The sequence below is a fragment of the Siphateles boraxobius genome, unplaced genomic scaffold (genome assembly GCF_051911475.1).
Source record: "Siphateles boraxobius isolate OS27281-9 unplaced genomic scaffold, OSU_SipBor_1 308, whole genome shotgun sequence".
Taxonomy (NCBI): Eukaryota; Metazoa; Chordata; class Actinopteri; order Cypriniformes; family Leuciscidae; genus Siphateles; species Siphateles boraxobius.
The window spans coordinates 244,236-270,665 of NW_027508929.1; the positions used below are offsets into that span (position 1 = coordinate 244,236).

At 38.5% G+C, this 26,430-nt stretch overlaps 1 protein-coding gene across 1 annotated transcript; it reads right to left on the reverse strand.

Moving 5' to 3' along the window:
• Window positions 1–1,315: 1,315 nt before the first annotated feature.
• On the reverse strand, window positions 1,316–18,272 carry LOC143759148 (uncharacterized). The gene is made up of 11 exons (XM_077248707.1): window positions 18,110–18,272; window positions 17,791–18,006; window positions 16,941–17,050; window positions 16,619–16,812; window positions 16,369–16,510; window positions 15,622–16,272; window positions 14,736–14,851; window positions 14,511–14,630; window positions 14,385–14,432; window positions 14,210–14,293; window positions 1,316–2,527 (listed from the first exon to the last, which is right to left on the reverse strand). The coding sequence occupies exons 1-11, from the start codon at window positions 18,172–18,174 to the stop codon at window positions 2,441–2,443; spliced, it is 1,833 nt and encodes a 610-aa protein (XP_077104822.1). The 5' UTR covers window positions 18,175–18,272; the 3' UTR covers window positions 1,316–2,440.
• Between the last annotated feature and the right edge of the window lie 8,158 nt (window positions 18,273–26,430).

The following is a 26,430-nucleotide window of genomic DNA, read 5'->3' on the forward strand; positions in this document are numbered from 1 at the left end:
GATTCCGGAAAATACACGGATAAAGTGACCCGGGATTTGACCCGGGTTCGTTTGACTTTGGTTCATTCACACTGCCAGTGATTTTCCGGAATCAGAGAGTGCTTTCACACACAACCCGTAAAAATCCTGTGAAGACACGTGACATCGATGTGACATGTAATGTCTCAGCAGCGTCTAGTTTGCTTATGAGCTGCGATTTCTCTCTCTCGAGAAACCACGCTTGTGCATTTTTTTCTCTGATTTGATCATAAACTAGCGCATTATGTACCGTTTCACTACCCTGCTTTCACTTCACTTCAGCGTCATCATTGCGACACGGCATTGTTTACGGCTTTTGTTCACACAGCGCACGTTCCGGGACTGATCCCGGCAATGTTACTAGGTCCCCAACCCGGGATCAATCCCGACATCAATCCCGGGTCGTGTTTGCGTTCACACAGAAGGTATTCTGGCAATTTCCCGGGATCAACGCGCTGTGTGAATGGGGCATATATTTTGTTCAGCTCTTTTGAGGACGACATCAGGGTGGGGTGACAGTGGCTCAGTGGTTCATCTAGGTTGTCTACAAACCAGAAGGTTGGTGGTTCCATCCTTGGTTCCACCTGACCAAGTATAAAGGTGTCCATGAGCAAGACACCTAAACCCCAGCTGCTCCCGACGAGCTGGACGGTGCTTTGTATGGCTGACACTGCCGTTGGTGAATGAATGTGAGGCAATATGTTAAGTGCTTTGGTGGCCATGGGTCTGTTGAAAGCACTATATAAATGCAGTCCATTTACCATCATATTGACAGGGCACAAACTCTTCTTCTTGTATTTGTTGTGTCCCAGAGTTGGTCCTTTGCAACGTGTACAAATAGGCAGGTTTTGTACACGTGACAGCTTGCTCCAACATTTGTAAGACTGCCAGTGTGTTTTCTTTTATATATAAGGGTGTCAGCGCTCTGTGATGTGTCCGTTGTCACTGGTGTTGTGTTGGTGGAAGTGGCTGGGATCATTTCAGATGAAGTGATTTTGGGTGGAGGTTTGGTGATGGTGGAAGTGAGCAATGTTTTTCTTTTGGTTACAACTGTGTAAGGCCGTCTAACTCGATCCAATGGCGGTATTAGAATTAGCGGTGAAGGTCTTTGCGTGTTACGTCTTTTCTCGCGGCAAAGTATTTTTGGTTAAATGCAATACATTTTATCTTATGTATTAACTCGTTTCATCTGACTCCATAAAATGAAAAGGTTTTTCAATGATATCTGTGCATCATTAAATATACGTTAATGTTTGACTATTCCCTTTAACTCCAATGAAAATAAAGTCAAAGTCTGTTAGAATAATCAAATATAACAATTTATTATGTCAGGTAAATGTATTATTACAATTCCATAATCAATTGAAAGATAATCAATGCAAACCATCAAATGTTCTAGAACAAAGAGGAAAATCCTTTACCCGACACTGTATGGCTACGTGAGCTGAGAGTCGCGAGACCCTCAACCACACGGGCTAATCTGAATACAGAGAAACAGCCCTGAGCTCTCGTTGCATTTTCCTTATATAGCCAGACCTTATTTGATATGTAAAACTTGAGTTTAGTGGAAATTTACTGTATTCCCCCACCATTACTGGGGGTAGAAGTTGACCATCTGCTAAGAATAGTGGAAATTAGCATTCATGAATTTACACCTTTGGGAGTGCCTAGAGACCACATTCCTTTATGTGCCAGTTATTCCTAAACTCTTAAAAACCTTATTACCTTTTGTTTTACTTCTTTGAGAATGAGACATTTGTACCAGTCGCACCGAGACATTTCAAATAATACCAAACATGTATAAACCTTGATGAAAATCATTCACATTAAACCATTTAGATTCTTGTGTGAGTTTGGGAGATCTCTGCCAGGGTGAAGAATGGGGGAGAGAAATGTAGATTAGGATGAGGGAGGTGAGACCTTCGTCTCAATAGTGCATGAGGGGGAGTTCAAATGTTAATTTCCTTTTTCTCAGAGAGTGGCCCTCTCTTAAAGTCCTTACAGTTTTTCCAGTCTTACAACTGTTTCTCTCACTGGCAGTGGTAAGTGGGGCATCAGTGCAGCCTTACTGTGTTGTAACTGTTAGAGAGCTTTTGGAACTGGCATCGCAATGTCTGTTCTTTCTTTTGAAACCTCTGTCCCTGCATTGCTTGGAATGTGCTCATACTCGATCTGCGTGTAGTCGGGTGGAGGGAGGACTGACGGCTGGCATGGTGCTGGAGGCAGCTCTTTAGAGGAGATCGACACAGTCTTCAGGGTGGTGGCAGAAGGCATTTTTGTCGACTGCAGGTTGATGAGACTTTCTTGTCGACGAATGAGATCACGTACAGCATGTTTCCCCAGTGAGTTTTGTACAGTTGGTGAAACTTCTGTGGCTGTTTGTGGTTTGTTTCTCTGTTCCGTCGTTAAGGTCAGCTTGTCCTCAGTCAGGCCAAATATTCACCAGCAGAGAACAGATCTCTTCCAACTGCTGGAACCCGGCAAGTGGGTTGTGACTACAAGCGTCCTCCTGTTGACAAGTACAATAATTGCATGTTTAGTTAAAGTGCTATCATTTGTATAGATTAGCTGCATTGTAAAATAATACCCAGGCAAAAAGGATGCTTATATTTAATTCTAATAGGGTGGAGAGTGAGCTGCAGTGGTCTCGTCAGTGGCAAGGGTGATGTGGGCTGGGATGGCAGTCACTGTGTGGTTATCTGCCTCTGTGTCACTGTGGTACGCCTCATCCTTCTCATCTTGGTCAAGCTGGCCAGGCTCTGAACTAGGTCTGTCCTCTAAGATTTCACTGAGGGACCAGATTCACCTGTGCTTTGACTGACCAGGTATTCCAACCCAAGTAACTCATTCGACGTCACAATAGCAGGTGCGCGGAAATTCTCCTAGACAGTCACTCCAAATAGCTGCTGGCAGCGGGTGTTGAGGTGCTCAATCAGAGGGGCCGAGTATGTTCTGTGGCGTCGACCTTTGACCCCGTACACAGCATCAGTACAGCGGTCTTAATTCCAGCGAGCGATTCCACTAATCAGGTAAACCTGATAAATAATATTGCCCGTTTAGTAAAGACAACGATATACAAAATAATATCTTGAGTAAGTGCTATCACAGGTTTAGCATTTATGCATAGACTTGTGTGCAAGACAACTATTACAGAAATCTTCATTAAGCTTTTTAACAGAAAAACAGTTATTTTACGTACATTTCCTGATTTTTGTACTAAAAAACATGCAGTTAACTACATGCATGATTTACTGTGACTATACGTCATTGCATCAGCAACTACACAGTTACTGTCTGTTAAATAAAGCTACATGTAGCATTTCATCAGTGTTTCTCTGCTCATCCTGGAATGAAGCACAGGCTCTACACTTCAACACAATGGTGACACACAAAACAGACAATACAGAAACACTTTACATCCCAACAGAACATTAAACACTAACAGATCTCTCAAGATCTCTGCATCCTCACTTATTACTTTTTTTCTTTCATACTAACATTCTTATTGAGAATTAACAGAGGTTTAGACGTTAGACGTTTTACTGTAAATAATAAAGTTTGATGTCACCATGATGGAGATCAGTGTTCGCTTTAGTTGGGCTCTTGACCCTTTATTTTTTACCATTGATTTTAATCTGGGTGCTTTAACTGCGTGTCTGTGATACATATTTGTTATTGTAGAAATCCAAAAGAAACTCAGATAAGAAGATCTTGGTCACTTATTAATGAAAAAGGTCATCATGTAGTTGCCTGCTTTATTGATACCACCTGAAGTGTAATATCTGAATAAATTGTTAAATATTAATTTTGCATGCCAATACTGTTAAAGAAGGCACTGCAGTGCTGTGATACTCAGATTTTATGTCATTATACAGATTTTAAGTCATCATACAGGGAATGTTTTGACAGGATCATACAGACATCAAGAATTAGCTTATGAATCGCAACAATGGTGACAATGAAAAAAAATCTGATCAACTCTGTAGTAACTCGTGGCCTCAAGATAGTAACTCGTGGCCTCAAGATAGTAACTCGTGGCCTCAAGATAGTAACTCGTGGCCTCAAGATAGTAACTCGTGGCCTTGAGATAGTAACTCGTGGCCTCAAGATAGTAACTCGTGGCCTCAAGATAGTAACTCGTGGCCTCAAGATAGTAACTCGTGGCCTTGAGATAGTAACTCGTGGCCTCAAGATAGTAACTCATGGCCTCAAGATAGTAACTCGTGGCCTCAAGATAGTAACTCGTGGCCTCAAGATAGTAACTCGTGGCCTTGAGATAGTAACTCGTGGCCTCAAGATAGTAACTCATGGCCTCAAGATAGTAACTCGTTGCCTCAAGATATACTAACTCGTGGCCTTGAGATAGTAACTCGTGGCCTCAAGATAGTAACTCGTGGCCTCAAGATAGTAACTCGTGGCCTCAAGATAGTAACTCGTGGCCTCAAGATAGTAACTCGCGGCCTCAAAATAGTAACTCGTGGCCTCAAGATAGTAACTCATGGCCTCAAGATAGTAACTCGTGGCCTTGAGATAGTAACTCGTGGCCTCAAGATAGTAACTCGTGGCCTCAAGATAGTAACTCATGGCCTCAAGATAGTAACTCATGGCCTTGAGATAGTAACTCGTGGCCTCAAGATAGTAACTCATGGCCTTGAGATAGTAACTCATGGCCTCAAGATAGTAACTCGTGGCCTTGAGATAGTAACTCGTGGCCTCAAGATAGTAACTCGTGGCCTTGAGATAGTAACTCGTGGCCTCAAGATAGTAACTCGTGGCCTCAAGATAGTAACTCATGGCCTCAAGATAGTAACTCGTGGCCTTGAGATAGTAACTCGTGGCCTCAAGATAGTAACTCGTGGCCTCAAGATAGTAACTCATGGCCTTGAGATAGTAACTCATGGCCTCAAGATAGTAACTCGTGGCCTTGAGATAGTAACTCGTGGCCTCAAGATAGTAACTCGTGGCCTTGAGATAGTAACTCGTGGCCTCAAGATAGTAACTCGTGGCCTCAAGATAGTAACTCATGGCCTCAAGATAGTAACTCGTGGCCTTGAGATAGTAACTCGTGGCCTCAAGATAGTAACTCGTGGCCTCAAGATAGTAACTCGTGGCCTCAAGATAGTAACTCGTGGCCTCAAGATAGTAACTCGTGGCCTCAAGATATACTAACTCGTGGCCTTGAGATAGTAACTCGCGGCCTCAAGATAAGTGTATATAAAAGGAGAATGCACAATAGAGCAGCTTTTCTCCCCAAAGCAGAAAGTGCACGCTAAAGCTGCCACCCGCTTAAGGCACTTCTTGTCAGGCTAATAGCTATGGATAGAGAGCATTTGATAAAGTTGAATTTTAATTTAGGGATACGTTACCAGGATATACTGAACACACTTGCTTTGCAAGGGATTATTGTCAGTAAAAGGCAGTTATAGGAACACTCCACCGTTTTTTGAAATTGGGGTTATTCACTGTCTCCCCTACATTTAGATAGGTGGGCAAATGCATTTTTGTCTCAGTGCATGCAAATTGTCTTAGTCTGGCAGCGCCACCGAAGTAGCAGGCGAAGCACTGATAAATTTGTAAAATCTGACCATCAGAATGAAGATGCCACAGTCATTCCCATAAGGTTGTGAAGGAAGTCCCTATTTCAAGAGAAAATAAAATATGATCAGCTCCAAAACATGACATATTCAAATCATTCACTTATTGGTTGGAAAGCACTGCTTAAAAACTTTATGTCCTCGCCAGTTCTCTCTGTCCAAATCCCATTCACCCGACTTTTTGCAAAGTCACTAAGAAACCAAAATCAAAAATGTAGTCTTACTAAATACATAAATTCAAGATACTCACAGACGGTCGAACATGGGTACAAATGAGTACAAATCTTTATCATGCATTAAATAAAATAAAACAAAAGTATTATATATATATATATATATATATATATATATATATATACACACACACACACAAGGACCAAGGAACATGGCCAGAAACACGCAAAAACAGAACATACTGTATACAGTCAGCAGAACAGGACCATTAGGTAACATCTATAGGTCAGGGGAACGTGACCGCCAAATAACATGCATTCCTCAGATGACTTTATAACATTTTGATGTCCCTCATGTTGAAACTGTTGAAGATTTTATTATTTAGAAAACAAGTAATTTTGCTATATATTTGGACACAATTATTTCTTCTGTCTGTGACTTTGGATTTCCTCTGTGTATGTGAAAGACCTTGAATGGAATGTTGTTTGCTGCAGAAAATTCTATTCTGAGAAGTCACATGGTAAAAGACCTTCACCCAAAACTATCTATAGGGTGTGTTACCTTCTTTGGAAGAAGATGTATGTATATAACTCTGAACCAAAATATACTCGGGAGCGCACTGGAAGGCCAGAGGGCCAGTGGGCCGCAGGGCCAGAGCGTTAGAGCGTCGTTCTATGGAACGGAACGGCGTTCGAAAATAAAGTCTAATTATTTCTGGCATCAAAGATCTCTGCGAAGTTATTTTTCAGAAAGATTGAAAACCACAACATTTGGCGCCCAACGTGGGGCTTGGGTTTTGAAGCAGAAGGAACCACGAAAGGTGACTCTGGTGACCGACACAGACAACAGTGGCCACTGTACTTTGAGGTGAGCAAATTTTTGCTTTTGAAAAAGTATGTGTTGTCACCAGTGAGCCAGAGTGGTAAGACCCTTTAAAATGCTTCTCCAAGTTTAAAGAACTAAAAATTGAAAATAGTATCTTTGATTCTAGAAATAAGTGTCTATTGTTGTTGATGATGTCAAGTACTGTGTTATAGCGTGGCGGAGCTCCCGTTAGTGTTTGCCAGTGTTTATATAATCTGATGCAGATTGTATGAATATTGGTACTGCTGATGTGCCGCTAAAGGTTTTGTCGTATGTACGTAAGAATTTATGTTTACTGTTAAAGGATAACAGTTATTGTTTTTTCTTGTCAAGAGGGCCTTGAGGATGACAAGTGTAATGATAAAGGTTATCAGTTTTTTATAGATTTAAGTATACTGGTATAGAATATCAGGTTTCTGTGTTTCCTATTAAGAGGGCCTTGACGGATAATGGGATAGCATGTACACAGATGAAGTTTAGTATTAGTTTTCTGTGTTTCTTATTAAGAGGGCCTCGACGGATAATAAGATAGCATGTACACAGAGGATTATAAGTACTGATAAGATATCAGTGTTGATCTGTGCTTACTTGTAAGTGGGCCTGGACGGATACAAGTATAGCATGCGTATAGATCAAGTTTAGCTTCCGGTTACCGTCTTGTTAAAGATTTGACAAGAGACTGCTCGGGGAAGCTAATAGCCTGCGGTTACCGTTTTGTCAAACATAGGTTTGACAAAAGTCTGCTCGGGTAGGCTAAGTTTTATATAGTTATTTTTCACTGTGTTGGGGAAGTGTATCAGTGATGTATTGATTATAAAGACAGTGAGTAACACTGTAAGTAGAGTATAACTTGTGTGTGTGTGTATGTGGGATCCTGTGTGTCTGCTTGACTGTGCCTGTGGTTAAAAATAGGTGACAAGGAATGTGTGAATGAGCTTGAGAGACAAGTAATGTATAAATGAGTATTAAAAGTAAAGGAAATTGTAAAAGAAAACAATTGTTTCAAGATATTAGTCTTGCAGATTATTGTAGTATAAATAAGTTAAAGTATAAAATATATATTAATAAATGGACTGATATATATTAATGGATAAATAAATAAGAATGCACGTGCTTAATATATTATATCTTATATCTGAAGACGTCTAAAATTTGTATCTCATTATCCCTGAAGACAAAGTGAGAAAAATGATTCTATTGTAGATAATTAAGTTTGTGCTAAGAAAAAATTACTTGTGCAGTGTGCTAAAAGTGAACAAGATTGGGTGACCAAGTTTCAACAGTCATAAATAATTTACAGCAATCTTAGAATTGTAGTAAATGGGAATTGTTGGGAATGGGTGAGGAAAAGTTTATTCACCATGTTAGATTATTTTGAGCACAGCATGCAAATATAGGAGAAAGATTGAAGTCTGATTTTATGATAGGGAACATTATTTAATTGTATTATACTCAGAAAATCAAAAGTTAGATTATTGCTGATATTGCAATGAAGAAATAGCTTGCTTTTTCCTGCAACAAAGAACTTGCTTTACTAAAAACAGAATGGGAGAACTGCTGTTGTCAACCAGTGATTATTATATAGTATAAAAGAACTATGAAAAAGATGGTTAAAAAGTGGAATTTAGATAAAGAGCTAATAGCTCAGGAAAAAATATTTATAAAGACTAATTTGATCTATGCAGCTCTCTGAGTGTTCAAGTTTCAGATGGCTTCAGTGTCGAATGGAAGAGGTGAAAGGTCAAAGACGCGACTGCAGAGAGAAGAAGAAGAGTGGGTGAGGGGCTTTCAGCTCCCCTTCTGAAGATGACCACTCTCTGGAAAACTCAGCATGGAGAAAGACTGATTTAATGCTGGAAAAGGTGAAACTTTCACTATTTCACTGGAGACTTTTTCCTGAGGACAAGAGGAAAATCCTGAGATGCAAAGCTGTGGCAAAATCTATCAAAAGCCCAAACTCAGCAGAGGCAGAGAAACAACAGAGCCAATATACAGTCTACTACACCAAGCCTTGAGTGACAGCTAGGCTGACGACACATGCAGAGCGACAGCCATGAAGCTTCAACAGACTGATAATCTAAAAACAGAAGAACTGACCGACATCCTTCCCCTACGGGCAACACAGGTGTGGCAACTCCGATGATCACTCTAGAGACTGCTTCAAATTTAGTTATTATATTAACTTTATTCATTCTGATTATTCACTGGTCTCATAAGCAATTCTTTATATTCTCTGCTAAACTAACCCTCTCTGCTTTTCCAGTAGGTTCAAGTCCAGCCATATAAAAAAGAAAGAGAATACACTGAAAGAGAGAAGTGGGTGCTCAACTCACCAAATAGTTCAAACTGAGGCTGGATTTGGTATAGTGAGGGCTATTACATTACATAATACATTATTCTGTAGAAAAGAAAAAGATAGACGCAAAATGTCAAATAATTATTATTGTTTACAAAACAATGATACTGGTCACTCCATTTTGTTTTGGTAAGTTTTTAGAGATATAGATTGGAGAAAAAATTATTCCAAAAGTCCAAGCTTATGAAATCGCAAAAAATGCTGTCAAAACTGGGATAATGAGATGGAAATGTTGTTGGCCATGGATCCAAGATTATGCAGAGATCTCCAATTTATATCATAAAGCAGCTCAAATCAGAAAAACAAATGACAAAATGCATTTGAAAAATTACAATTGGCAGGCCTATTATACTAAAATACTTAGTCTATTAGATTTTGTAAAAAGAAAAAAAGGATTATAACAACGGTGTTAAACTAAACCTTATGATCATTGACACTTCTCAGTAGTGTTTGACATAGCTGTGTTGACCTGATCAGACCTTATGGCTAAAATTATAGGATGCCACATTTAGAGCACAACCTGTAAGAGTGTATACTGGCCAGTGTGTGTGAGAGAGACACTGAGTGTGAATGAGTGAGAGATGGTGTCTGAAGAAACATCTAAGCCAAATCAATTATTTTGCCAATACAGCTGTATTTAAAATTTAACATGTGGGCCCACAGGGCAAATTCTGCCCAGTAAAATAATGACCATGGATGCATTTGGTTAAATTTCCTGGTTGGAACTATAATAACAATATGAAAAAACAAAGAATGAAAAGAGAAAAATAAAAATTGAAAAAACAGTCCCAGATTTGCGCAGCGCATAACACATCTGCCTTTCTTTTCAGCATATCATGATGGAGCTGATCTTTGTCAAAAGTATGAAATATTGTCTTGTAACTTTTGTATAGTAACAAAGTGGGTTGAGTATTGTCCAAGATGCCTAATAAATAATGTGCTAATAGTGGAACTCAAGACAAAGAGATAACTGAGTTGTATTGACTAATTATAAGAGTAAATTGAATTTTATTGTGAGAAAAATGCAAAAAGTTGCAAATAATGATCAAAAGTCAAATTTATGAAAAACAAATGAGAATATATGGATTAAAGTCCTGCTGTTAATGAAAGCAGAAAGGACACCACTCAACCCACATGACCTTTCTACAGGTAACAGCGAGAAGGACAATGGGACAGATGAGCAGATGATTGAAATCACATGTTGTTTTCACTAACAAAAATAATTAAGCTTTAATTTACAGATAGCAGCAGTTCAATTCCAGGAAGGATTCTGGGACGAGTCTGACAAAAAGAACCAGTAACTGTGCTTTGTAATTTCAGAAGAAGTGATCAACAGACTGACATTTGAGTTCATGTCTCTCAACTTAAAATACACCAACTGACTTCAGCAACCCCCCACAACTGAAGCGAGGGATCAAGGACATGCTGACAATGAGAGAAAAGAGTCCATTGCAACAAACGACTCAAGAGTCACCCTGGTGAACGATGTAAAGATGACAAGATGGCTAACAGAGTGATCAAATCATGAATGGAAAAAGAAGACAAACTTGACCAGAAACACAGTAATGAGAGGAACTGTGCAAAGAAGAGAATCAACAGAGATGAGTACAAGCTCAAACAATAGTCAACATCAACCTACTTTCCTATGAATGAATGTTCATCCCTTGAATAGATTCAGTAGCAACTTAATAATAACCCCACCATAACAAAAATGATTGAAGAGAAAAATATATTAAAGCAACATAGAAAACAATGATAATGAAAAAAAGAAAAGAAACTAAAATAATGTTAACAATTAATGTAAGAAATTGATATAGCATAGTGGGAATTAAGACAATTCATGAAGGAAAAAATTAGAACTAAAAATAACTTTAATAAATCTTAATGGATACTCAGATGAAATTTGTCAATACAAGGGTATACTTAATTAATTTAAGGCTACAGTTGAAATTAAAGCAAGTATTAACAAATATTAAATTTTAATTTTAATTGATAAGAATACAATTTGATTCAAAATGCAATTGATTAGTTAAAATGATATCAAGTAGTGCTTGATAGAAAGTATAGAAAGTTTATAGACTTAGAGGAAGTTATTGAAATCCAATAACAAACAGGCCCTTGTGAACAATCTAAATGGCACCAGAGGGGCGTCAAGAATAGATATTTGGCATTCACATGAAGGACAGATTGTTGAACCAGTGAATACTTTTGAATATTCTCAATCCAGATGCGCAATGGTTTTAAACCAGTGCGCAAAGGGGGGAGTAAGGTAAGAAAATTAAATTAAAAGCATTTTTGCAAAGTTTTGTGAAATTTGTGGCAAAAACGAAGTTAAGAAAAGAACAGCGACAAAAATAGGCCATATATCAGTCTACAGAAGAACTATTAAAACACTTGGTAATGGATTATGTGGACATGATATAGATGGGTAAAAGCGATGAAATCAACAGAGGAGGACAGGAACAGAAATTATATTTCTGACAGAAGTAATCCTTAGATTGAAAATCTACCAGAAATAAGGTCAGATTATATGTCAACTAAACAGAAGTATTGAAGATTAAAAAAAAGTTGCATACGAACACAAGGAAGTTTTAAAAAAAATTAAGTTATAATGCTAATGGTTTAAATGGTTGATAGACAAACTTTTAGATTGTTAGATATAAAGAAAAAAAGTACATATAAGGAATATGTAAGATAGTGCAAAAAGTTATTTTCTTGAGTTATTTTCTAATTGTCTAATGAGTTTATTGAATGACTTTTATGAGATAAATGTAACATTGCTCTGAAGCTTTCTTAGTTAGAGTGATTACATGACACATAATTAGTTTATTCATGATAGTTTATTTAGAAATTAGTAGAAACGAAGAAAATGTATTCAGTTTAGTCTTGAACTGAGGAGCGACAATGAGAATGAGAAGCAACACGCGAGATTAAAAAGGTCAAAATGGAATTTATTGTTTAAATTTGGTAATAAAATAGACAGTAAGTGAAATGTATTGCAATTTATTAGATGTGTAAAGTGTTCTGTTCACTAAAATTGACCGACTAAAAGATGGATTCTTCGAATTTAAGAAATGATATTCTCTCATTAGAAGTGATAAAAATGAGAGAGTTATGTTTACCCAGCCATATTCTGAATTAATGTCATATGGATCAAGTAGAACAAAAATGCATAATGAATCAATTAGACTACTATAATAAGCAGATATTTATTATAATGCTTTGTCTGCATTAGGAGAAAAACAATTATGTGAAAAAAGTAAACTGACTTATGTTTGGTGATCAGTGTTGCACTTTTACTAAATAATATTGCGCAGGGAGGAAAATTTAGCGATTACGATTGAGTCAAGAAAAACTTAAGAGCAGAAGTTAAGGAAAACTTAATGAAAAGTTTTGAAAATTAAGGTTTGCTCAATTAGGGATATTGAAAGTGGGTTATTATTCTGTTGTGTACTTTGTATATTAAGATCACTAGTTGGAAAACCACGGTTAAACGAATGAAAATGCGGAAAAAAGATAATGAAAACTAATTTGAGAGGGCAACCAAATTGATATTTACAAACCCTGGATGTTGATTCCAGTAAATGAGGAATTGAGGACGAAGAAGATGATTGATGAGCCAGACCCTAGAGGATATCTACACCGCAAGAAAACTTTCAATAGTATAAGAGACTTTTATGTTTGATATACTCTACATAACTGTGACAATATCAGGCAATGCTGAACCAAATGTATACACACACTTATAACACTGTCTTATTCTTTGGTTTAATTTTGATTAGGGAGAATTCAAATTTTTTACTCTTTCCATTGAAAGAAAAAGAAAAAAACAACTGAAAGAAAATCGAGAGAGATGTTTGGCTCGAATGCTCCTCCGGAGTGTGCTGGCTTAATCCAGTAATTGGAAAGGAGAATGGGTGACTCAGTTGGGTCACTAGGTAGCATAAATGAGAGAGCTGGATTTTGAAACTACACTCTGGTAAAGGATAGTGAATGTGAGGCTTAATAAGCCTCAGAGGAGGGAATGTTGAAGATTTTATTATTTAGAAAACAAGTAATTTTGCTATATATTTGGACACAATTATTTCTTCTGTCTGTGACTTTGGATTTCCTCTGTGTATGTGAAAGACCTTGAATGGAATGTTGTTTGCTGCAGAAAATTCTATTCTGAGAAGTCACATGGTAAAAGACCTTTACCCAAAACTATCTATAGGGTGTGTTACCTTCTTTGGAAGAAGATGTATGTATATAACTCTGAACCAAAAGATACTCGGGAGCGCACTGGAAGGCCAGAGGGCCAGTGGGCTGCAGGGCCAGAGCGTTTGAGCGTCGTTCTATGGAACGGAACGGCGTTCGAAAATAAAGTCTAATTATTTCTGGCATCAAAGATCTCTGCGAAGTTATTTTTCAGAAAGATTGAAAACCACAACAAAACCCTTGTGGTTTGTATGGATATTTGGAGTCCAGTAACAACATTTCTTGTTGTTGTGGTCTCAAGACCTATAGAGAACATGCACTCTTGATGAAAAGTAGATAACTTATAGTGACAATAGAACAATGACCTAGCAGACTAACACTCCCAAATTTAGTGAACTCTAACCAAACATTACATTGTTAGAATTCAAAATATAAGATTAACATTTTAATATTATTTCATTGTCTATGGTTAACCAGTCACCAACTGTGTCAAGTATAGATTAAATCCTTGCCCAGTTGACAAGGGCTGTGGGCAGAGCATTCCACCAGGAAAGTGATATTATCGATTAATGATGTGTTGATATGAAACACAGGCCAATAGCATATTAAACCTATGTTTATCCTCATGGCTTGTAATATACACAATAGGAACTAAGTTTGCATAACTTACACACAGCGTGCAGTGCCCAGGGGTCCACAATGGAATAATCTAGGCATCTTTCATGTGCGAATTCACCTAATTACAAGAGGCAAACAAATTGTACAGTCATGTACTAAAAGGATGATGGTGGTTAAATACTGCTCAACACTTTTGTTGATGTAACTGAAATCCTTATATGTCATCCTTACTTCTACTTTAATTTAGCATACAGACGACAAACATAGTTGCTAGAGCAAACAGGACTCAGTGATTTGCCCAAGTGTCACCCTGTTTGCAAAACCTATGTGTCCTAATAAAGCAGCAAACTGACATTCACAGTCTGATTTCACGAAAACTGTTTCTTACCGGAAAACTGGAAAGGGGAGATTGATTAATGGGTGGGAGCCAAGTTGGAGGAACATAGAGATCAACGATGAAAACGTCTTTTCCCTGCAGAATGTCAATCATTCCAATAAGATAAATGCCATGAAATTTATTTTTTTTTGTCCCCTCCAAATTTACATTAAATTTAACATCGAACCTGCAACTGTAGAATCTCTCTGAGGATCCTAAAACATCCATTTCCGACCTATAAATGAAATATATTATTTATACGAATCATTCATATAAGTGTATTTGCTGCAAGTACTCATTGTGTGTTTCCGACCGTGGATTCCATTTCTTTTTTCAGGCCGAGGGTTTGAAAGTCTGGTCTGGTGATGCATGTTACTCCATCTTTCACAATCAGCTCATTCCCGGGCTTACTGTGATCCAGGACATAGTTTATCTGAAAGTTTTGAAAGAAAACACTAAAATTATGCATGAAAAAATAATGCAAAACAAAGATTGTGAGATACATATGAAAGGTGTTCGATATAAAGTTCATGTGTACCAACTGCTCCTGAAGAGAATGATGTCCCAGAGTCCAGCATGATCGAGAAGGCTTGAGGTTTACTGGTAGAATCAACTCTTGACAGTGCTCACCACACTGGTTTTCAGGTTCTGTTGCTGAAATTAGATAAATGTTGTTGAAGACATTGTTAACTCATTTGATTGAGTATACATTTATCAGTGTACATTAATACATACTTGATACATGTCATTGAGTACTCAATTACAATTTAGGAACATAATGAATTTACTTTTTATAAACAAACAGTTTAACCTTGTACATAAGTTTTTCAGATAACAAAACATCTGTAAAGAACCCAATTTTGCATATGTGTGGTCTAAAAATACATATACTTTAATATATGCTTATACACATACTTAGTCTCCACGTTTTGAGTTTCATGTTTGTTTTTGTCTAATGTTTCAGGAACAAAAAGATAATTATTAAAATAATAAATAAAACATTAGCCCGGTTTTTGAATCTGTTTGTTGAGAACCTTTGAACAAAGTCAACAAATTATGATTCATAAAGAAATAGTAACAGGCTTTATATTTGTTTGAAATGTGATAAATTCCAAGATATATTTTGTGTTTTGTGTTTCAGTGTGTGATAGGTCACACTCATGAAATGTTTTGGGTGCTACAATGTATTATGTAAACCAGTGAAGATCAATTATTATGTATGTGTGAACCCTAATGGGCTATGAGTAATACATTGACATGTGAAGTAACAACCGTTTTAAGTTCTGTAATTTTGCCCGGTGATATTATCCTAATTTGTGTAATCTTTTATTATTTATGATATGTGCATTTTAAGCTACAAAGCCATGAAATCAAACAGTATGTTACAACTAGAATGTAAAAACATGAGATTGCAAGTGACTTACCGGTACATAGAACTGCCTGGCCATAGTCATTGAATTCAGTGTCTGTCACAAATGTCTTTCTGGCTCTTTTGATGAATTCATTGTTAGTCCTTTGATTGTGGTGGTGTACAATGCTTCTCAAAAGGAATATATTTGTTGCTGGTGCTGCATTATTCAGGAAATAATTGTTTTTCCTCATTTGCGAAAAAAATTGTTCCACAACTTGGCTATTTATCTTCCCAGCAAGCTCAGGAACCAGAGAAATCTTCCTCAAGATGTCCCTTGGGTCTTTGGTGTTGGACTCATGAAATGTGTCGTACAACACTAAGTGGTCAGCAGATCCAGTAATAGGATGACCATTTTCATCTGGTGTTTCTTTCTTTTCACGGAGCCATGACAGATGGGAAAATATCTTGCCCTCTCTGGCCATGGAGATGTTTTCCGTAGTTGGCTCAAGCAATCTTCCCTCAAAAGGCTGAAAGGGAACAATGTCTGGGGCCCTAGTCACATTTGTATGTGCAACCAAACCTCTCGCAAAATCATAAATACATTTATTAGGAAGATGTTTCCATGACAGAAGTAAACCTGCATAGTCTCGTGGGCTCTCAGCTCGAATCAGGAATTTTAGGCTGTACACAACACCACAAGGGCACATTATGGCACACCAACCACCTACATGAATAAAGGAGAAAAAAAACTGATGAGCAATACAAACCATGTAGACTTGAAATGCATATTTCATATATTTACACTTTCCAAAACACTGACCTGATGCACCCCATATTTTCTGGAAAATCTTGTCGTAGCTGTGCCGTGTTTGCATTTCACTACGCAAGCGTGAAATGAGGTCCAGTTTTGATCCAACTGTGTCAAGACCACATTCCTTGCACAGTTTACGAACAACATCAACCTGATCAAAGTAGGATTAGGAAAATACATTTTGATGTGCCCCCAAACAAATGCATGTGAAACTAAACAAAAACATATAATAAAAATACATTATACAAAACAAATATACCTTTTGGTTCATGAGCTCCTCCATCAGTCTATCTTCTGTAACATGGTAGACTTGGGACTCTTCAGACACCTTAGCAGTCTTAATCTTTTCAAATTCTGTGTTGAGCACCTCATTGGAGGACCTTGTTTTGTGCCCAATCCAAGGAGCCCAGAAATGGTAGGAGGGCAGTACCTTGAATGGATTCTGATTATTACCTTTGGACACACAAGGTTAGTATAAATAAATATTTCAGTTTTGTTTTTTAAAAAGCTTGTCATTTGAATTGAAAAAAATTAAAATTAGAACTAAATACAAAGAAATATGGGATTGAATCCACAATTACTTGACACAAATCCCCGTCCAATCATCTCCAGAGTGATACCGGCTGCAGCACTCTGTGCATTTCTGTTTTGGTGGTAGCTCCGTCCCTTTACACACACTAATGTGATTTGCCTAAAAGAAGAGGGAAGTATTAATAGATTGTTTACGTAATAAGTATAGTGACACATATGAAACACCAGTAGTACCTTATAAATCATAAGAGTTTACAAAAATCCAATAACTTTCCACAAAAAAAAGGAATTGAACAATGTAGGTGAAAAGTTGTGTGTGGTAGATGTACTGTAAAAAATAGTGAGGTAAGAAAAACCAAAAAAAACTTATATAAATGTTTACATTCTCCTATACAAAATATGTAAAATGGTAAATGGACTGCATTTAGGCTATATAGCGCTTTCAACAGACCCATGGCCACCAAAGCGCATTAAACACCATCATAAACATATTAAACATCAGGCATTTACACGGGCATAGGGAAAAGTACTACTTCAACAAAAAACAAAAAAAACATAGCTAGCTAACAAACTCTCGTGTGCATAGACAACCTAGCATTTTAGACTATTCTCTGCCAAGACTGTTCTATGAGATCTCGTTAACTGGGTACAATCTTCACACATCCAAGTGAAAAAAACGCATTTACAATATTAAATCATACCACTCAAAGAACGATTTAATTGGAAAATCTATTGTAGCAACCTAGCTCTAGAATTGAGGCACACCATAGTTCACTAATACCTTTAAAAAACACGACACAGTACCTTGAAAACAAGATGATTCTTTTTTACTAGCTAGTTTGTGCATTTGAATTCTGACATGACCTATAAATCATCGACAGTTTATTATTTTTTTCTTACCGCTGACATCTGCATGGCGCGTCAACTTTGAAAAGTGAATGACGATATGGAAATGACGTCAATTTGAAAAGTGAATGACAATACGGAAATGACGTCAATTTGAAAAGTGAATGACGATACGGAAATGACGTCTGCTGTCCATCCACTGGTGTCCAGCCACTGGTGTCTAGCAAGAAGTGAGTCTGCGGGGCTACAGCTAGATGCCTCTCATGTAGCCTGCAAGACAGTCAAATGGATAGTGGATACTAGACAATAGACAAAGTGATGTGATGGTTGGGGCAGCGAGAGACTCATGCTGAAAAGTCCATTTCTCCCCTACCCTTCTGTGTGACATTGAGTTGCTGGTTTGCCCTGGGGACAAAGGACCTCCTCAATGTTGAACATGACAGAAGCCTTCTACTGCAAATGATCCTCGGTTTGTTAAATGATTAACTCCAGCTCCATGCCAAACACAGAGCCAGCATTCCTTCCCAGCCTGTCCCAGCGGCCCTCTTCTTAATGCTGCCTCACCCGCACACCACAGCATAAACAAGGACTCTGGCCATGTTTAATCTTGCTCAGAGTCACTACTGGTATGGTATTCTTCAGAATCACTATCAAAGTTAATTTCTGTTTCAGTCAGGACTTGAACATAATAGTTATTTGCATGCTTTGCCAGGCTGTTGCTTGCTTGTTCTTCATCGTCAAGCTCCGTAGACCTTGGATACCATCTTGAAGCAGGCCCCACGTCTCACCTTACATGTTAAAACACGTTGAGCCTTTATTAATTAGAAACTTTCCGAAATATTGTAATGTATGCCAAGTATAACCAATACATACCTGATGTCACATTAGAAAGCTGGGATGACATCTGCTTCAGGGTGTCTGCACGGGTGCAAAGAAACGTCCAATGCTTGTTCATCTCTGCAATAAGAATCCTCTTCTCCTCCTCAAGTCTCCTTACTGCCATCACTATGTCGAACGCCTTCCTCTTTGTCCTTAGATCTACAGAGTCTGGAATACATTGATGAAACTTAAGTCGGTTGTATTTAAGATTAGGATTTAAAGATTTTCTGGGGTTACAATCGAGGCATGACAGATTTTGTGCCACTATGTGACTATTTCACATAGTCAACGCAATTGTGTACACTTGAACACTTGTACTCTTCAGATAGAATGGTGTCCAAGGTCAGTTTTTCTGCATTAGGAACCAAGGTGTAATACATTTCCTCTACAGAATTTACATTTATTTTTCCTCCCTGATCTTTTGGCGGATCCGGGCACGTCCTATGCATCCGTCACTATCTTTATAAAGACGCTGGGACCTCCTCTTAACACTTGCCACCAGCTCCTCAATTCGGCTGGCAACAGCAGCAACATCAGCATCATTTGGGGATGTTGTTGCTGAGAGGAAGAAATGAAGAGATAAGAAATATGATTCTTGATTCCATCCATAAATATTAATTCTGGTGTATGAGCAAAATAAAGCCTCAACAATATTTTCATATTTCTCTGTAACTGAGGCTACACTTGTAGCTAAGGTTGAGTATAGTTAGGTTAGTTAGGTTCTTTATTATCCACATCTTTTCCACACGTCATCAGCAATCAGAGTATGTGCTCTTTGACTACGATTACAATGTAGTTTTTATGTCATATGTTTGCATTGTTTTTATGTCTTTGTTTTTAAATTTTATTTTTTATTTTATACCTTCTGTACAGCACTTTGGTTCCACTTGTGGTTTTGAAAGTGCTCTATAAATAAAGTTGAGTTGAGTTGAGTTGAGTTGAGTTGAATATTCTGAGCTTTATATTTTCAGAGTCAAAGTGGCTCACCATTGTCATCAGGATCAAAATTTACTGGTTACCTTACCTGCTTTTGACATGTGCTTGGCGGTAACAGCAATCCTCGAGAGGAAGGTGTTGCACTGCTCCACCTCTTCCCCAAGAGTCGAACCAGCCCCCTCCTGATATGCTCCACTCCATTTTACCTTTAAAAAAGACAAGAAAAAACAAAACCTAAGTGGCAACAACCTTATGCAGGTTTTCAGGGAAAGAAAATGTCATGGACAATCATTTTTAGGACTTCTGAGACGTTTCACGCACCGCTGACCACTGCCCTCTACAGACACCTCTTCCAGACACCTAAAACATGGAAGATAGTTAACAGTCCAAACTTGTTCAAACAAAGTCCTCTCTAGGACGTGGTGTTTTATAGGTAAATATAGTGAAGTTGTGCAAGTTTACATGACTGGTTGAGGTATGGACATAATCCACGAATCTTGCGACATCATCATCATTCGCGATGAACACGCCATCAAAGATGGCTTGTTCCTCCAATCTAAATTAAGAGAGATACATATTAACTTTAAATATTCATTTCAAAATTCATATGATGCACACACAGGATTTGTAAGTACCTTGCTGCACTCTTGAATCTGTAGTGCTTGAGGTTTCCATCAATGGATACTGCAAGCATGTCTGGGCTGCACGCTGGGCAGTCAAAGTGGTCCTCCTGGCATAATTTGTCCAATTCGAATCAGACAGCCTCCCACTCCAAGAAGCTTTTGCGGAAGCTGTCTGCTGTGATGTTTCCGCTCTATTTCAAAGAAGAGAAATGCTCTAAATGGATACATTTCTTGATGTTTGTACTAATTTCGTAACCACTCTTTAGAATACATATCAAAGGAAATAAACAATGTGTAAACTTCACTCACACACTATACACTGGTGTATTTGGGAGACCTGGCCATTAAACATACAGGATATTGTGTGACATTCAGTATAAATCTATACGCAAAGAGGGCTACAACAGCTTCCATATTGTTTAGAAGTAAGCCTGTGCAATGTTTGGCCCATTAATCCAAGGGAACACTTCTGGGATCAGGAAATGATATTGGGGAGAAGATGTTAAAGTCTGTAGCCAATGGAGTTGAAGTTGAGATCTTCAGAATGACCTTTTTCAGAATGAAATTTTTTAGAATGACATTTTTTCAGAAATGTCTCAGTGCAAACTGCATGACTGATGAGAGAACATGATTTTATGGTTGTTTACAAAGGGTCTAAATTTAACACAACTTTTTTCCTAAACAGTGCAAATGTTCATGTGTACTATCATCATCATCATCATCATGCCCTCATAGTATTATTTCTTGAGTTACGCAATTATTACCACAAATACTTACAACGCCAAAGCCAACAGTGCGTTGATCCAGCATTCTAAGAAATGCTTGGCTAGACATCCCTGGAGCTGGCATCTTCAGCTCTTCAAAAGAAAAAAGGACATCTGTCGCATACACAGTTGAATAGTGAGAAGTGGCAGACCAGTAGTCATTACGGATCAGGTCATCCACTCCAGGACTCCAAGTGGCTTTACATGCCTTGCATCTAATCTGAGGCAATCTGAGATCATATTGCCCTGGAAAAAGAAGGAAATATATACTCAAAGTTAATTCTGACAGACGCAAACTGTGTCATTCTGACAACTGATATGGGAACCTTTGACTAAGGATGGATCAGGAGGACACTAATACAAACATTTTGTAAGGCACTATATTGGAAGTCACACATTTGTCAGGCAAATTAACTATCCCCATTCAAACAAAGCTTAATTGTTTTCCTCCACATAGGTGGGCCCAGCCAATCTAATCAACACACAACCTATTGACACCTCTGGATTTCCAGCCATGATAAAGAGCATTTTTGGCACAAAGTAACATGTATGAATGTAACATTCATGATTCGTATATGTGCTTAATTCCTTTACAAAAATGAACCATGTTTTTTTTTTGTAGTAACGATGGTTTAACTATGGTTTTTGTAGTAAAATCATAGTAACTAAAAATTAACCATGGTTTTAGTAGTAAAGCAATTTTTTTTTTAATTCACTCCCAGAAAAAAAAAGGTACACGATGGTAGAAATAGTCTTCCTCAAAGAACAATTTTGTACCTTTTCAATAATAGTGCCTACTCGGTTACTATCGTAACCTCAGTTCCCTGAGAGTAGGGAACGAGTATTGCGTAGCTATTCGCTTTGGGGAAACTGTCCATATAGCAATTTCCTATTATGATCGGCAGTGAATAGACAGATCTGTTATTTTAGCTATGCACCGGTATTGCAGTAGCAAATAGTAGAAAATAAATCACACACGCGCAGGTCGTACTTGTCAATGACAGGCACTACACTCTGCGGAGGTTTCTGCGGAAGTCTGCGGGTGCATACTACAATAATACGTTACTGGGAACATAATAAAGACACCTGGACTCGGTCGAGACCAAAACCATATTTGGCAAGACCAGTGGCCGAGACCGAGACAAGCCCGAGTCCGAATACCAGCGAGTCCAATACAGGTCCGAGACCATAGAAAAACGGTCTCGAGTCTGGACTCGAGTCCAAGACCGGACTTGAGTACTACAGCCCTACCTCTAGTCGAATGAGCCTTGAAACCTATAGGGCAAACCTGATCCACTGAGGTATATGCCATAGATATGGCATCCACTATCCATCTAGACAGTCTATGCTTAGTGACTGGATCACCCTTGGATCGGCCACCAAAGTAGACAAAGAGCTGTTCTGATTGTCTAAAAGACGCAGAACGCTCCAGACAGATTCTCAGTGCTCTGACAGAGCAGAGTCGATTAGCCTCTCCATCCTCAGCAGAAGGGCTAATTACGTGATAACCTGTGCTCTAAACTGCGTTGAGAGCACTTTGGGTACATAACCATGTCTGCGTTTGAGGATAACCCTGGAGTCATCCAATCCAAACTCCAAACATGAAGGGCTCACGGAAAAGAGCCTGCAGATCTCCCACTCGCTTGATAGATGCCAGTGCCAGCAGGAGAGCAGTCTTTAGAGAGAGAGGTTTAAGATCAACCAACTGCAGAGGTTCAAAAGGTGGACCTTTCAGAGCCCCAAGGAACGTGGAAAGGTCCCAAGACGGCACAGAAGGAGGTCTGGAGGTATATACATTGATACATCTTTACCTCCGGCTAGGGATGCACCGATACCACTTTTTTCAGAATCGATCCGATCCAATACCAAAGATTCTGAGTATCGACCGATACCGATGCAGATCCGATACCAGCGCAGTTTTTTTTTTAATCAAGTAGAATTTATATAACTCTCTGTGTGTTGAACTGATAATCACTCTTTTGTGTGTTAAACACAATCTACTAAATACACACAAATTCAGTATAAAGACAAACAAATCCCAAAAATATATGATCATAATCTATGACAAAAATGCTATTATAAACTAGATTAGTGGATAATTCAGCAGTAAAATTTTGTCTAGAAAAATCATGAGTCCACAATAATTGTAAAAAAATCTGAACATTTAGTGAAAAAACAAATGAGACAATATGTGTAACACTAAATCTGATAAAACGTTACACATTGCTCCTTTGTATTGTTGTAAAATACATTTATGAAAAACAAGATTACAAAAATCAAAAAGATAAATTATTTCATATAGGCTACTATACAATTGAGACATGTTTTATATGTATAGCACAGCTGTTTAATGAGGCTGCAACATATGATAGATAGAACAGAACAAGAAAGGCTATTCATAATCTTTCATTGCGTCACTGTATTATGATAGGAAAGGCTGCTATACAGTGCGGCACAAAGCGCTTATGCGCATCCCGAGCGCAGAATGATGCGCTTGAAGCAACACGGAGTCACAGCGCGTCGAATCCGCATTGAAAAGTTCAAAGCACAAACAAAAGACATATTGATGCGTAGTGTATTACACAGTATCTATCTATGCAATAGTTTATTGTGCCTTTTCTTTTAACCGTTTTAAATTTCAGTTACTGTCGCGTGAAGAACAATTATAGTGCCCTGACTCTAGTGTTGTGATCTAACAGACACCCGGTAGAAAGTAACATGATTAAGTTACAGCAATAAAGTCCAGCAAGATAAAGTTGTTTTATGCAAAACCATAGACCTTTATCTACAGAGCAAGTTTAATATTAGTAACACTGAATCATCTTGGAGAGAGTTTCATCGAGTTGACTGTCGTAACCGAAAGCGACGCGCTGTTTGAATGCTGAATGAAGAATGATTGACAGCCACAGCGGAGAGAAAAGTTTACTTGATCCTGAATTTAATGACTTAAATGTTCATTTCTATCTCACATTATGCTATATAATGGCTTCAGTACACTTGTAATATAGTGCACGAAAACTTTATGGTGCTTTATAAAAAACACACATAATATACACATAATATCGGATTTGGATCGGCCTCTTCTGATCGATACCCGATCCGGCAAAAATGGCAGTATCGGAGCCGTTACCGATACTGAGTATCGGGTTGGTGCATCCCTACATCCGGCAGGGTATTCAAACACTTCACGGAGTTGTTGAATGAATTAATCCACCGAATATTTGAATCGTGAATCAGAGTCCCAAACTGCTGCAGCCGAGTCGATCGCTCTCCCCGTTAACAGTGTCATTAGAAATACACATCTCTTTTCCTCAGATTCAAATTCCTCTCCTTGGTGATCAAAGTATAGCTTCACTTGGCGAACGAAGCCCTTACATTGTTCGGCAGAACCATCAAATTTCTCAGGAAGTGCGAAATTTACCATCTTCGGCATGGATAGTGGAAGAGATTGGATGTAGTGAGTCAGATGTTCGTTGATCGACTGGAGCTTGGTTAGTTGTTCCTGATAACTCTTTAATACCTCGTTCTGATAAGCAAATGCTGCTTGCATGTTCGAAACTCCCACTGGACTCAAGGTTGGCGAAGTATTCTGTAAGGAGGATGCAGAGGTAGAGTGAGAATCCATGTGCGGAAGTCTATTAGATATAGTCACCACAAACAAAGACAGGAAGGCAGCGGGTCAAAGCCAAGTTAGCAGTCAGAGAAGTCAATATCCAGTGGGGAAATCCAGAAGGCGTAAGTCAGTAGCCAGGCCAGGGGTCCAAGCAGAAACATCAGTCCAAACAGGCAACCAAAACAAAGGGATAATCCAGATATCAATAAACAGAGAATCAGGCAAGATCATACACAGACAGGCAATGGAAACTGGTCAAAACACTTGGTAAGGCAGGTAAACTGGCAATACTTTGCAATGTGTGCAAGCATGGTCTCTGGTTATAAAGGAAGGCAAACAGGAAATGAGTGTAGAAGAAGAGGGCATGGATCACAGTCAGTATTCTGGTGACAGCTCCCTCTGCTGGTTAGGCATTACAATTTAACTTTGATTTGCGATAGTTTGCTGGTTGGCTTGATGAATAGATGCTCATCTGCGGTAATGCGTGTTGCAGTAGCGCCTTCACATCTGGCTATAACATGACATATAGCCTATAACACGCTCTCACATGTTTATTTTTTTAAATTTTTGGGAGGAGTAAAATTTACATATGTGGTTTCAACAACCAGATGCATTTACACTTGTCCAGTTTCGTCTGGAATGAGTCTCAGATCTCCTCCTGAAGTGGTTTGAGCGATCGGATTCAAATCCGTCTCGAATGCGTTTCGAAAGGCATTTACACCTGGGGCCTCATGTATCAATCTTGCGTACGTACAAAAACTTTGCGTACGCCAGCTTTCACGCTCACGGTCGGATTGTACTAACAGTTAAATCAACGTGAGAATGTGCGTTCCTCCACGCCAATTTCATGTCTGGCGTACGTACATTTCTCATATTTTTTGTCCGTTGGCGACTCTTACAGGCAATGAAGTAAAGTTGCAAACATTACACCACGAATTGTTCAACAAGTCTATCGCACTACCACCTGTGGGAAGCATTGCTATTAATTTGCAATTTATAAAATAATTTACATATATTGTCACACGAGCCTTATGGGAATATTCTATCAACTATGCAATTAAGTAAGAACGTATAAAAGCATATGCAAATTGATACAACCCTTAGTCTATGGCAATGGCAGCTTTGGCCTTATTAGAGGACATTGCTAATGGCAGAATCCGAAGAGAACGAGTTTTTAGGGACCACAATAATTTTCTGGCCCAGGATGATGACTGGCTTATCAGCCATTTCAGATTTCCAAGGGCTATCCTCTTGGAGCTCTGTGTTGAGTTGGGTCCGAATCTAGAGAGAGAGACAGCGAGGAGCCACGCAATAGCCGTTCCCTTGCAGGTGCTGACAACACTTGGTTTCCTGGCAACTGGTTCTTTCCAAAGGGAACTCTACCCCTTTACCACTGCCTGTTCTGCCCACACTTTTTCGGTGCGCAGCAGTTCTCCATTTAACGTCCACCTTTATATCAGACCATTTATTTTTAAGGTCATTTACAGTGCGACTTTCAGGTCCCTCCGCATCGACGGCATCAGACAAACTCTCCCACTCATATTTTTTCCTTTTGTTATTAATTCCGGAGGACAAAGTTCCAAATATTTTTTTTTCTCGTTTCTACCTCCGTAGCACCTCCAATTCACTTTCTGTAAAGTTTCGCTTCTTGCCGCTTGCTTTAGCCATTTTCTTACTCCTTTCTTTTGCCAAAGTGGACTCATTGCCATATTTAAATTTATTTAATTAAGGGAGGATACTGGGTGGGGCGTTGTGCTCGTGCATGTGCGCTCATTTTTACGTTAATTGGGATGTACAAAGAGAATATGCGTGGGATCCTTCGTACGCAGAGATTCATACATCTGGTTTTTTTTGTGCGTACGCACATTTACAGCTTTGT

What these genes read in the sequence shown, in the direction of transcription:
- LOC143759148 (XM_077248707.1), bottom strand. Translation starts at nt 18,174, where the DNA reads ATGTTCAACATTGAGGAGGTCCTTTGTCCCCAGGGCAAACCAGCAACT. An exon ending in ATTCTCTTCAGGAGCAGTTG is followed by an intron (nt 14,631 to 14,735) that starts GTACACATGAAC and finishes CAAAACTTTCAG; the next exon opens with ATAAACTATGTCCTGGATCA. An exon ending in AAAAAGAAATGGAATCCACG is followed by an intron (nt 14,433 to 14,510) that starts GTCGGAAACACA and finishes TTTCATTTATAG; the next exon opens with GTCGGAAATGGATGTTTTAG.